Source organism: Leptonotus elevatus, chromosome 3 (assembly GCF_054856555.1).
Source record: "Leptonotus elevatus isolate MCC_2025b chromosome 3, RoL_Lele_1.0, whole genome shotgun sequence".
Lineage (NCBI taxonomy): Eukaryota > Metazoa > Chordata > Actinopteri > Syngnathiformes > Syngnathidae > Leptonotus > Leptonotus elevatus.
In genome coordinates this window covers 262,559-275,603 of record NC_141241.1, presented here as the reverse complement: position 1 = coordinate 275,603, position 13,045 = coordinate 262,559, and the positions used below count along the sequence as shown (strand labels likewise).

Here is a 13,045-nt window from a genome sequence, read left to right as displayed (position 1 = left end):
ACTTGAACAAGATTTCGTCCCGAGGTCGAAGATGTCCCGCCATCACGTGACCTCACTCGCATTTGTCGCATTTATTTTCCAACCTTTTCACCATTTTCAATTCTTTTGATGTTTGATGGACGCAAACGGGAAGTTTATTCGTACCTTCATTCATTTTGGGAATGTTTTTAGACGCCGCCTTTTGCTACTTGTGCATGTTTGAAGGTGCATCATTGTGTTACTTTTTTCTGCGAACGTGCGCGCGCGTATGGTTACAGGTTCGGATCTTCCTATGCCGTGTGTGCGTGTTCACGCTTCCGTTGACTGGAACGTGAAGACGCGTTTCGTGCGCGAGTTCAAACCTGGCGTCGAAATGAGTGCGAGAAGTGCGACAGTCGGGAAGGCGCGCTGCCGGATTTGCGCGCCTGGCTGTGACGTCACGGGCTGGGCAGGACGCGGCCGGCCCACGTGACTCGTCGGCCCCGCCCCCACCTCTGCTCACCGGTGGCTCGCGTTTATAAGCGCCGACGGCGGCGCCGAGACGCCCGGACGTGGCGGGAACATGCTTGCGCTCGAGCCCGTGCGCGTGCGCCTCATCGCGCTGCTGCTGCTGCTGCTGCTGCTGCTGGCGTGTTCCGGAACCGGCACCGGAACCCCCGAGGAGGACGGCAAGCACGACCACAACGGCGGCGGCGGGTACCGGGTGGTCCAGTGGGAGTGGGCGTACGTGCAGACCCCTTACGTCATCGCCGTGTGGCTCCTGGTGGCCAGCGTGGCCAAGATCCGTGAGTACTTGCTGACGTCACGCAGCATGACGTCGACATGGTCCGAATCAAGCGAACTTGTTGGGGTGACGCGTGATGAGTCATGTTTTCCGGTTTTGGGCTTGTTGCGGTGCTGGCCACTTGATTAGGTACACCTCTCCCGATTCGGTCAATTCGCCTCCTGCCTTGTCACGTGACGCCGCATCCCAAAACTCCACAAAGAGCTCAACTTGTCTGATCCGGGTTCAAACATGACACATTTGTCTTTTTCTTCTTCTTCCCACGCGTTACGCGTCGCGCGCAGTTGTTGTGTGACGACAAAGAAGAAGTCGACATATTCCAAATATGCGTCTCAACCGATTTACATATTCATGAGCCGCGTTGACACCTCGCTTTTGGGGGCGTGGGTGTGTTTGTCACGTCACGTGACTCACATGTTTGCATAAAAGGACAGGATGCCAAAGAAAAACAGGTGGCGCTGTGGGCGCCAAATACGTGGAAGGGCGAGGACGCTTGCTGTGTGCCACCAAAAATGCAACAAAAAAACATCGCTTTGTCAGTAGCAAAAATCTGCGGCTGATTATAAAGTTCGAACTCCCTCCAAAAACAAACAAACGTTTGTTTGTCTTTTTTCAATTGCAACAACGATTCCAAGGTGAACGTGTCGAGACGCCTTGACACGTTGTTTTGCTGTCTGCCGTTTGTGGATGCAAAAGTGCTCACAGATCCCTCTGGTGCATTGCAACAACATCGTGAGGCTCCCCCTAGTGGCAAAGACGCAGAAGAGCCACATTTGCCAAAGACGCCAACAAAACAAAAAACTAAAAATCAATTGTCATTGAAGAGGAATTTGAAGCAATGGAAGGAAAATCCTTAAAGAAGCACAACATTGAAATTTGCATCTTAAGAAAACATCTTAAAACTTTATTTGGGACAACAATAAACGGAAAGATCAGAAAAAGATTTGATCGTTAAAAGGAACATGACAAATGTGCTCTGTATTATTTATTAGCTTGTTACTAACGTGACTATGAGATTCTTTTTTCCAAAATCATTTCCAGGCGAAAACATTTTGTAGGTCGTTATTGACGTCACGAGGCGCTCCACGCGTGGAATGGCGGCCGTTTCTCCGCCGAGCAATGTGACGCGTCTCCAAAGAAAGCAAGGTGAGCCTCCGTCGCGTTCCTAAAGGGACGATTGAAACTCGCCAGCCGCCGTTGGACGTCACGACGCACTCAATGCGTCGCCGCGTAAACAACAATGGCGGCGTACCTACAAAATGTATTCAACTGGAAATTTGAAAAATGAATCTCATGTTAGGAACAAGCAAATAAAGAGCAAAGAGCTTTTATGAAGATTTTTTTTTTCTTCTTAGAAACAATTCTGACCGTTTCAAAGATAACAACTTGTGGGAATGATGAAAAAAGGAATTGATTTTCCAAATGAAATTTGGTGTGGTGCGTATTTTTCCATTATTTAGCAAATATTCTCACATTTCTGGCACATTTCCAACCGCGGGTTCAACAAAACGCGCACGCCGACCTGCTGAGGGACGCTAGCTAGCGAGCTAGCGAGCTAGCTAGCTAGCTGCCTCCTGACGACGACGATGACGTTGACGACGACGTTGACGATGACGATGACGATGATGAAGATGACGATGACGATGATGAAGATGACGATGATGATGATGAAGATGATGACGTTGACGATGACGACGACGATGATGAAGATGACGGCAATGATGACGATGACGATGACGACGACGACGATGATGAAGATGAAGATGACGATGATGATGATGAAGAGGACGACAATGATGACGATGACGACGACAACGACGACGACGACGACGACGACGATGACGATGACGATGATGAAGATGACGCCAATGATGATGCTGTGGCGTGTCAGTGTTCCACCTGCCGCAGCGTTTCACCGCGGTGGTTCCCGAGAGCTGCCTGCTGATCCTGTTGGGCCTGGCGCTGGGCGGCCTGGTTCTGCTGGCCAATGAGAAGCAGCTGTACCAGCTGGAGCCCGCCCTCTTCTTCCTCTTCCTGCTGCCCACCATCGTGGGCGACGCCGGCTACTTCATGCCGGCGCGCCTCTTCTTCGACAACCTGGGCGCCATCCTCACGTACGCGGTGGCCGGAACGCTGTGGAACGCTTTCTGCACCGGATTCGCACTTCACGCCGCCAACCTGATGGGGCTCATCGGTCAGCCGCCGCCGCCGCCGCCGTGACGCAGCCGCCGTGACGCAGCCGCCTGCCCGCTAATGTACGTGTGTGCGTGTACGTTGTCAGACGAGCGCGTGCAGGCGGGCCTGATGGACTTCCTGCTGTTCGGAGCGTTGATCTCGGCCGTGGACCCGGTGGCCGTGTTGGCCGTCTTTGAGGAAGTTCACGTCAACGACATGCTCTTCATCATCGTCTTCGGAGAGTCGCTGCTCAACGACGCCGTCACCGTGGTGATGACACGCACACACACACACACACACACACGCGCGCGCGCGGGCGTTTGTGACGTTGACGGTTTGACCTCGGTGCCTTGTTGCGCCGCCGGCACGGTCGCCCCGCCCACTTCTTGTTTGACTGTAATGTAATGAGCGCTTTTTATTCATCTTTTTCCTGGCCGGCTTTCCTGTGCGAAAGGTCAAAGGTCTTGCTCCCCATCATCAGACTTTGCAGTTGATCCAGAATGCCGGTTTGAGGCCGACCCGCAAACGTTCCGGAACGTTTTTTTTCTGTGCGGAACGGCTTCGCCACAAGTTTGTCTTGTGGTGCGCGCAAGCATTTGCCGCCACATGGAGGCGGCGTCGCGATCGGGACTTCCGAGGACCTGGTGCAGACCCGGAGATGTTCCCGGTTCGAGCAGCACGCGAGGCCTCCGGGAGAAACCGGAAGCACAAGCAAGCAAGTCAGCATGTTAGGATTCCGTAGCAACCGCGACCTTTCCGTCAGCGGCCTTAAATCCCGGTGACCATGGAAGAGCGCCAGGAATGTACGCGGCGCCGGCGACCCGGACCGTGACATTCTGATGGACGCTTTGTTGATTTCACCATCCGTCCATAGCCGACGTATTTATTAGTTCTTGGAAGAAGTCCTCTACCTCCCGCGGGACTTGACCGTCTCCCCGCTGGGAATGCCAAATCCATCATTTTCTTATTTGGAAGTTCTTTGCGTCGCACGGAAATCTGCCAAGCGTCCCGGCAAACACTTAATGAGGTCCTAGTGCAGATGAGATCAGGTTTCAAGGAAGTCTCCGGTTTTAACCTTCGAGGAAGACGCAAATCATTTTGTCTCAGGAAAAGTCCAATTGAGTCCAAGCGAGTCCAATCGAGTCCAATCGAGTCCAAGCGAGTCCAAGCGAGTCCAATCGAGTCCAAGCGAGTCCAAGCGAGTCCAAGCGAGTCCAACCTTCTCAATGCGGTCTTGCACTTGGCGAGACAGAAGTTTGAATCGATTCCATGTGAGGTCAGTGGCTTCCAAAGGAGACGGAATCCGGCCATAGTTGAATTTGAAGAGGAAAACAGATGTTGTCCCCGCGGACCGGATAACCCGACGATGGCCACTCGAGTCTCCGCTTGTTGCACGGACGTCCCCACGCCGCCTCGCAGTCCTTTCACCTGAGACATGGCGGGACGTGACCTCCGAGTAACGAGGCAACATTTGAAGCGCCGCGTCACACAAATGTGACTTCAGGGAAAAACGACGTCCCTGCGAGACGCCGTCCCAGTGAAGTCAACATGTCCATAAAGGGACTGGAATGTCAATGTGGCGTTTGTGTCCCGCTTTGTACGTTTGGCGCTCGTCCAGCCTTCCTCCATGGATTGCGGTCCGGCTGTTGATGAAGCGGACCTCCTTGAAAAGGGAGGACCGGCGCCTGCGTCCGCCAATCCCGGGACTCTGTCCTGCATTTCCGCACCATTGAACACTTTTATCGGCGGCCGGGCGTTTAACGATTAAACTTTTGAGCAGATTAGCCGCCCGTCGCTAATCCTCATCAGAACTCCGAATATGAGCTAATCCCACCAACAAGTGGACCAGAGTGACCCGACCCACAGCGGCTTATGTCAAGAACCAACACCACGCCTGTCTTTGTGATTGGACACACTTCCGTCCATTGCTGCCAGTGACGACGCCCACCTTTCGGTGAGTGCGCAATGACGGCGAGCCTTGAAAAAAGACGCCCGCGGAGCAGCGAGGGAAGCGCGATTACTTCTGTCGATGGCGGCGAGGACATTCGCTCCTTGTCGTTCCGTCTTTGCGTTTTCGTGAGGCTTCGCATGATCAAGCGGCATTCGCCAAAAGGTGGGCGTCGTCATTGACGGGAGGTGGCGATGGACGCACCGAAGTGCCCGCCTGGACACATCAAATAGGAAAACAGCGTTAGCATAAGCATTAGCGGTTTCCTGCTAGCAAATAGCGACGACTTATTGGTATGACTTGAATTGTGATCGTTCTTTCTTGGCAACTCTTTGTGTCGGCCTTCATTTGTGTTTATTCGTTGTGTACTTGCCTTTGTTCTTTTTTGTTTGTGTTACTTTGTGCGTTAATGTTACTTTGTGTCTTTTTGTCCTTTCTTCAATTGTGTGTCAGGTGTTGTACAAAGTTTATATTTCCTTTGTGGAAGTCGGAGTGGAGAACGTGCAGACGGCAGATTACTTCAAAGGAATCGGTGAGAAGAAGAAAACAAACGAGGCCGCCGTCCGACCGCTTCAACTCATTGGCCCGGGTTCGGTTTTTGTTTCGCTAGCGTCCTTCCTGGTGGTCAGCGTGGGCGGGACTTTGGTGGGTCTGGTCTTCGCCGTCCTCCTGAGCTTCATCACGCGCTTCACCAAAAAGGTTCGGATCATCGAGCCGCTCTTCGTCTTCCTGATGGTCTACCTGGCGTACCTCACCGCCGAACTCCTCTCGCTGTCGGCCATCTTGTCGTAAGTCAAAAACACTTAGCAGCGCCACCTTGGCTTGACAGTTGAGGCGGAACTTGATCTTTTTTTCTTTGTAAAAGTTGTAACAAAACACATGTTTTTTTGAGGGGGGGGGGTACGGGGGGGGCGTGTCTGAAGTGGAGTAAAGCCATTTCAGTTTATTTCAATGTGGAAAATGAAAGTCAAGGTTTGGCTGTCAAATTGAAACTGTGGGAAACTATTTTGCACAGCGTCACCTGCTTTATTTGACTCAACCACAAACAAGAAAAAGTTGCTTGTGTAGGAAAGAAAGCTGCCTTGCCTCGTGACTGCTAATGAATGCTAACCACCGGCGACGCTGACGACCGCTAATTAAGGGCCGCTTGTGACGCTAACGTCCGCTAACAGTAGCAGTAGGTGAGCGCTAACAAGCGGCGGCGACCGCTCGTGACAAGCGCGGTTAACGCTCGCCGGTTAGCGGCCGCTAACGCGTCGCCGTGAATGCCAATAGCGAGCGTGAGCGACCGCTAACGGTGGCTAACGAGCGCTAAAGTAGTTGCGGAAGCAAAAGTCGGAGCAACTCGGCCCGCGCGGTCTGACGTGCGCAACGCGATTGGTTGGGCGGGCGACCAATGGCGCGGCGTCCGTGTGCTGCAGAATGACGTTCTGCGGCATCGGCGCCAACAAGTACGTGGAGGCCAACATCTCGCAGAAGTCTCGGACCACCGTCAAGTACACCATGAAGACCCTGGCCAGCATCGCCGAGACCCTCATCTTCATCTTCCTCGGCATCTCCGCCGTGGACAAGTCCAAGTGGGCCTGGGACACGGGCCTGGTGGCCTGCACCCTCGTCTTCATCTTCATCTTCAGAGCTGCGGGTCAGTGCCCCTCCCCCGCGGCCCACTAACTTCCCGCCTCCGGGGCTGACTTCCTGCCGCGCCCTCAGGTGTGGTGGGTCAGACCTGGGTCCTGAACCGCTTCCGTCTGGTGCCGCTGGAGAAGATCGACCAGGTGGTGATGTCCTACGGTGGCCTGCGGGGGGCGGTGGCCTTCGCTCTGGTGGTCCTGCTGGACGGTCAGCGCGTCAAGGCCAAAGACTACTTTGTGGCCACCACCATCGTGGTGGTCTTCTTCACCGTCATCTTCCAGGTACCGCCGCACAAACAGGAAGTGGGCTGAAGCGAGCACAACATGACAACATGCAAGCAACACGTCAAGCGGGCACTTAACGCGCGCGCACACGCCGCCAACAGACGACGTCCGACATGCGGGCTTATTTCAACATCAGCGCAGTCGAAACATCCCGCTCGTTACCACGGCGACCTCAATGTTGTTGTTTCTTCCTCCCTTATAAGTCCGTGTGTGTGCGTGTGTCGTAGGGTTTGACCATCAAGCCGCTGGTCAAGTGGCTGAAAGTTCCTCGCTCCACCAGCAGGAAGCCCACCATCAACGAGGAGATACATGAGCGGGTCAGCGTGCGTGCGTGCGTGCGTGCGTGCGTGCGTGCGTGCGTAGATGGCGGAAACTGCCGTTGTGGAGGAGGAAATTTACTGGCAATGCCTTGAAAGAAATATGTGCAAACATATTTGCAAATGTGGACTTGCAAGTACGCTCCAACGGACTTGGAGGCTAAATGCTAAAAACATAGCATTTGTGCTTATGGACTTGCACCTGAGTCCAAGAAAAATGCTTTTTGTTGTTGTTAGCATGTTAGCTTACATGAAAGCAACATTTTTTATTAGTGCTTTTTGTCTTCTTGTGTCAGCATTTTTCCCATAATTCCACCGGGTATGCAAATGCGCACGTCATGACGTCGTGGCTTTGTGGGAAAACGCTACGTTTTTAGCATTTAGCCTACAAGTAGCTTTGAAGGTATTTAAATATGTTTTAACATATTAGCCGGGCCAAAATGTATTAGTTACTTTAAAAATTGTAAATATTTATTCATAAACATACCATTTCTGCGTTTATAAAAACTATTTTTGTTCTTTTGTGATCAAAAGCATTGATGTAAATCTTTATTAGGCTTTTTTGTCAATCATTTTCAAATAAACTAAAATTATAGAAACTTTGGATCAATCCGTATCAATTTCAAACTAAATTGTTGTTATTTTTTCAATTTCGTAATAATATAATGTAATGAGTCATGTATTGATGTAAGCCCCACCCATAGTGTTAAGCCACGCCCACCCCTGGTTAAACCGCGCCCATTCTGGTTTATGCCACGCCCACTCCCAACACAGATACAGATCGTTTAGATGCTCATCCCATATTTTGTACTCCACGTTGGCAGTTCCGTACTTCATAATAATAATAATAATAATAAAAAGTAGTGCTAATCTGTTGTGCGTGACGCGCTCAGGCGTTCGACCACATCCTGACGGCGGTGGAGGACATCGCAGGCCTTCAAGGCTACCACCACTGGAGGGACAAGTGAGTGACACGGCGGCGCGAGAGCCGGCGCGAGAGCCGGCGCCGTGATGTCATCTCGCCGTCATCGGCAGGTGGGAGCAGTTTGACAAGAATTACCTGAGCAAGCTTCTGCTGAGGAAGTCGGCGTACCGCAAGAGCGAGCTGTGGGAGGCGTACCAGAAGATCAACATCCGGGACGCCATCAGCCTCATCGACCAGGTAAGCGGGAGGGCGGGCCGGGCGACCTCCGCCTGACCTCCGCCTGACCTCAACCTGTGCGTGTGCGTGTGCGCGCAGGGCGGAAACCTCCTGACCTCGGCCAGACTCTCGCTGCCCTCGATGACCAGCGGCGCTTCCTTCCCGGACGCCTCCAACGTCACCAACTACTTGTGAGCCGCGTGACCTCCGTGCGTGTTCTTTGTCAGCTTCAGTCAACCTCCATTTTTAGGAAACAACGGACACGGAAGAAAGACAAGAGACTTGGATTGTTTTCGCTCGCGAGGAGAACGGACGGAGTTACAATCTCGAACCCGCACGCTCCGCCGAGCGCTCGCTTTTCATTTCCTTACGTGGCGTTCCAACAACAAAATGTTTCGGACCTTATCTTGTGATAAGGGCACAGTTCTCATGTTTGGCAATACTCGAAGAGTAAATATGGGACAACTTGTACATTCTTGTTCATGAAAACTGACATAATCAATCCAACATTTTTTTTTTCTTTGTTGTTTTTGTTGAGGCGCGAGAACGGCAGCGGCGTGTGTTTGGACCTTCAGGTCATCGATAACGTTCCTGGTGGAAAAGTGGAAGAGGCTGTGGAGACTCATCACGTCCTGGCAGAAAACCTCTACAAACCCAGGAGACGGGTGAGGCACTTGCGCACGCACACGCGCACGCGCACGCGCACGCGCACACACGACTGCACGCGTTTGTGTGTGCGCGCAGTACCAGTCGCACTACAGCCGTCACTTCATGGCGGCGGGCGAGAAGGAGCGTCAAGATCGCGAGGTCTTCCAGAGGAACATGAGGAGCCGCATGGAGACCTTCAAGTCAGGCCGACACAAGCGGCACAAGAAGGAGCGAAGCGTCAAGAAGGTCAGGCTGAGGTCCGGGGTCGGGGCTCGCCGTCCTCACTTGATCAATGAATGACGTCGGCTGATCCCGCAGCGCCGAGCTTCCGACGCCAAAGACGACGGCGGGGACAAGCCCAGAAGAAACATCAGCTGGCAGAGCAAAGGTAACGGCCGGCGCATCAACCTCCACAGGTGTGGCAAACCCGGGGGTCAGGGGTCAGGGGTCATGTTCAACCCAATTGGACCTCAAGTGGGCCAGTGTATTGCGGGCTGCATCATCTTTCATCAAATCGAAAGCACTGATTGATGCTTTGATTTACATCGTGATGGCCACAAATCGGTGACACGCGATCTCAGAGCAACCATCACAACCGCAGCCGTCATTAGTCAGCGATGTCTTGATTTATAGCATTAGGCGAATATATGTAGACGTGTGATTTATGACCCCAGGACGCCCGTCTGGGTCGATTTATGACCCCGCGCAACTGTCGCCGTGGGCTTGTGATCCACCAGCAACTATCATTGATGTCTTGATTAGGTATACGTGTTTACGGTTTATGGCCCCAGAACACCCTCCGAGGGTCGATGTATGACCCCCAGGCAATTATGGACTTATGATCCGCCTGCATCTGTCATTAGTGACCGACGCCTTAATTGATGTCATTCAAAGTTAAAGGCTTAAAGTAGCACTCGTTGACACCCGAGTCGGGCCAAGTTGCTTCTTCACATTTGACTTCAACTGAAACACTTTTGTTGTGTCGCTGTGTGTGCGCGTGCGCACGTCAGACCCCGTGGTGGTCCCTCTGGGCTCAGACGAAGACGAGGATCAAGGCGAGTGTTCAGACGCTGAGAAGGAGGAAGATGTCGGTATCACCTTCATCGCTGTGAAACCGGAAACTCCCAAACAACGACCGCACTCAGGTACGCGCACGCACGCACGCGCACGCACACGCACGGTAGCGTGCACGGTGGCGTGCTATCAGGCCGAAGCGGGAGCAGCAAAGGCCACACCATGTGTGTGCGTGTGTCCTCAGTGGCGGTGACGGCGGCGCCCGCCGGCGGGGACGCTCATCTCCCGTGGAAGGGCGTCGGCGTGCTGTGGCCGCCGCCCTGCGTGTCCCTGGAGGCCACCAAGGTGATCCCGGTGGACCTCCAGCAGGCGTGGAACCAAAGCATCTCGTCGCTGGAGAGCGTCTCGTCGCCGCCGTCCGGCCCCGCCGAGCCCGTCCACCCTCGCGTCGGCGCCCTGTCTTGGCGGACCGCCCCTCGCCCGGTCTCTTACACGCCGCCTGGCAGCGCCACGGGCAGCTCCGTCTCCATCTCGGCCGCGCCGCTGCCGGCGCCGGAGTCCGAGCGCGTCGCGCTGGAGGAGGACGAGGAGGACGAGATGAGGCCGCTCATGCCGTCGCCCGGGCCGCCGCCTTTGCCGGGCGTGACCGGCGCCGCCTCGGGCAGGCGCAGGAAGCCCTGCGTGTACCTGAGGAGCTTGGTGACGGCGCCCCCGCCCATCAGCGAGGAGCCGCGCGGCCGAGGCCCCACCCAGCTTTAAGCCGCCGGCAAATGGGGAAGCCCGGAAGCGCGCCGACGCCCGCTTGCGCGCTTCGCGTCTTGGTCAAAATGTGCTCCGATCATCGAGCGGCAGCTGCGTCGGGGAACGCCGCACCTCGCATTGCGCAAGCCTCGCCTGCCTATTGCCGCCAATAAAAAATGTCAGCCAGTCCCCCAGGAAAGTTCATCGTTCTCCACAAGATGGCGGCCAAGCACACAATTTGGTCTAAATATAGATGAGCTCTTTATAAAAACAGAAGAAGAAGAAAAATGGACACATTCCAACTCCAGACACACATTGAAACATTCCAACATTTCCTCCCTCAAAGAAATCTTATTTTTGTCCATTTTTCTCTGTTCAACAAATATTAAAGGACAAAACAATCAAATGTTTTGCCCGTAATTCACATCTTTCTTGTTGTGCAGGTTAAGGAGCCCAAACAAGGGATTTTATTCCTGAGCTATTTTCGAAATCAATTTGCCAATTCATGTGTGATGGGAATTTTATTCCGCCAGATATCGGAATTGGCATCGGCCTCAAATAATCCACTTTGCTCGCTCGGGTCCGACTTTGTGCATGATGAGTTTGTGCCGCAATCCAATCGAGTGGGCCGCTCCTTTTGGTGTGCGTGCCTTGGCCACCAGGAGGCGCTACTTTGTAATGCACTCATGCACACACAAATGAAGACGAATACAAAAGTGTCCTATTTCTCGTTTTTCAAAGAAGATCAAGAATAGATGCTAACGTTAGCATGCGAAGGGCTTTCTTTCATGTTAGCGTTAGCCTAGCTGCCTTGTTTGTTTGAAGTACGCAAAACATTTGCCAAGCTGCTGGCGGCGCACGCATCTCAAGTCAAAGCGACAAACCGGAAGACGCGGCTCACTCGTATCTCAAGGACGTCCCACAGGCCGCTCACGCTTGTCACGTCGTTCCCGTCCCGCTTGCCGCGCGCGTTTCGGATGTGATCAGACACACGTGCGAACATAAACGTGCGCGTGCGAACATAAACGTGCGCGTGAGGACATGTCGTCATCAACACAACGCAAAAGTCGTCCCAAATAATCCCCCAAATTGGCAACATTTTCTACCGGCGACCCGCAGGCGCCCTCTAGTGGCCAAAGGCCAGAGATGAAAATGCTTCTTAACATTCTGGGTTCTGTTTCACCAAGCAAGATAATCCGGATCAGCTCGCGATGAGCCCGACTTGATTTGGAGCCCACAAAACACACAACGGAAGCACAAACGTGCTTTCAATCATTTCAAAAGTTCCATTTATTATGTTAGCAAGTCTGCAAATCCAACAACTGCCGTCAAAATTGGCAGAAGCACGAACGGACGGACGAGAGAGACAATTGTGGATATAAAGAATATGAATGAATGCATTTGTCATGTGACGTTTGGCCAAACTTTTGTTTATGAATATTGTATGCGGCAAATTGCGGATCTCTGAGCTCCCAAATTTCAGTGAGTCGAAATGAGAAGAGAAGGGAAGAGAACTTCTGTTATGTTCTGCTGCTGCGCTTGCGTCGCCCAAGCGCGTGACGTCACGTCTCCTGATGCTGCAGCGCCCCCTGCTGCTCACCCCAAAGTCGAGCGTTGTCGTTGGAATGTGAGCAGGAGCGGAAAGGAGATGACGTCACCGAGGGGGGAAGAGAAGGACAATTTGGGAATGCGTGTCCTCGACTCAAAATGCGACTGAGGCTGAATTGGCTCGTCACGCTGGCGATTGCGTCACGCTGGCGATTGCGTCACGCGCTCGTGCGGCAGCATGTGTCGGTGTGTCGCGTGCGCGCGCGTGCGTGCGCCTGCTTTCATCCGAACAATGGCTATCATAAAAACACACTTACGAAAAGAGACGGGGACAAATGCTGCCAGTAATTGTTTTACAACAGGAACCTCCAGTAACCTCGTTCTCTCCAGATGTATTCTCGCGGCGTTTGTGAGTTCACAAACTCCCGAGAATCCATCTTGTATTGATTTCCACCGATACGAACGACCAATCACAGAGCGACATTGTATTTGGGGGCGGGACGAACACAAGGAGCGCCCAAGCCGTGGGAAGAAACCAAACAAACATGGCGACACCGGCGCACGAATGCGTGGACGCTGCAATGAATTCCGTTCTGGCTGAATTGGTCTCTTGTATCCGCTTATCAAAAACCGACAACAAGTCGACGCCATGATGTCAGAGTTAAAAAGGCCAGGTTGAAGCGTGTGTGAGGTTGCAGCGCCCTCTGTTGGTCAGTTTATTGGCACCATTTCAAGTGGAGTGAGGCGCGTGCTCGGCTGCTCGTTAAGACCGACGCGAACCGGCAGGCAGACAGACAGACAGACCAGGTTGCTCGCTCTCCGTTCAGGTTTTGC

General features: G+C 53.2%; 1 protein-coding gene across 2 annotated transcripts; it reads left to right on the top strand.

Moving 5' to 3' along the window:
* The first annotated feature begins 466 nt into the window (after positions 1-466).
* Positions 467-11,028, top strand: slc9a5 (solute carrier family 9 member A5). Of its 2 annotated transcripts, XM_086071450.1 has the most exons (16): positions 467-764; positions 2,655-2,957; positions 3,045-3,208; positions 5,340-5,418; positions 5,497-5,674; positions 6,308-6,528; positions 6,597-6,799; positions 7,030-7,119; positions 8,013-8,083; positions 8,155-8,281; positions 8,360-8,451; positions 8,799-8,925; positions 9,005-9,154; positions 9,227-9,296; positions 9,919-10,053; positions 10,167-11,028. In XM_086071450.1, exons 1-16 carry the CDS (start codon positions 542-544, stop codon positions 10,679-10,681), a joined length of 2,748 nt encoding a protein of 915 aa, XP_085927576.1. In that variant the 5' UTR covers positions 467-541; the 3' UTR covers positions 10,682-11,028. The 2 variants fall into 2 exon arrangements, with proteins under 2 accessions (XP_085927576.1, XP_085927577.1); XM_086071451.1 differs by having other exon boundaries at positions 613-2,957; positions 10,167-11,027.
* Positions 11,029-13,045: the final 2,017 nt, after the last annotated feature.

Coding starts and splice junctions, on each gene's coding strand:
- slc9a5 (XM_086071450.1), top strand. CDS start 542: ATGCTTGCGCTCGAGCCCGTGCGCGTGCGCCTCATCGCGCTGCTGCTG. Junction 9,155..9,226: donor AGGAGCGAAGCGTCAAGAAG/GTCAGGCTGAGG, acceptor CTGATCCCGCAG/CGCCGAGCTTCCGACGCCAA. Junction 9,297..9,918: donor CATCAGCTGGCAGAGCAAAG/GTAACGGCCGGC, acceptor TGCGCACGTCAG/ACCCCGTGGTGGTCCCTCTG.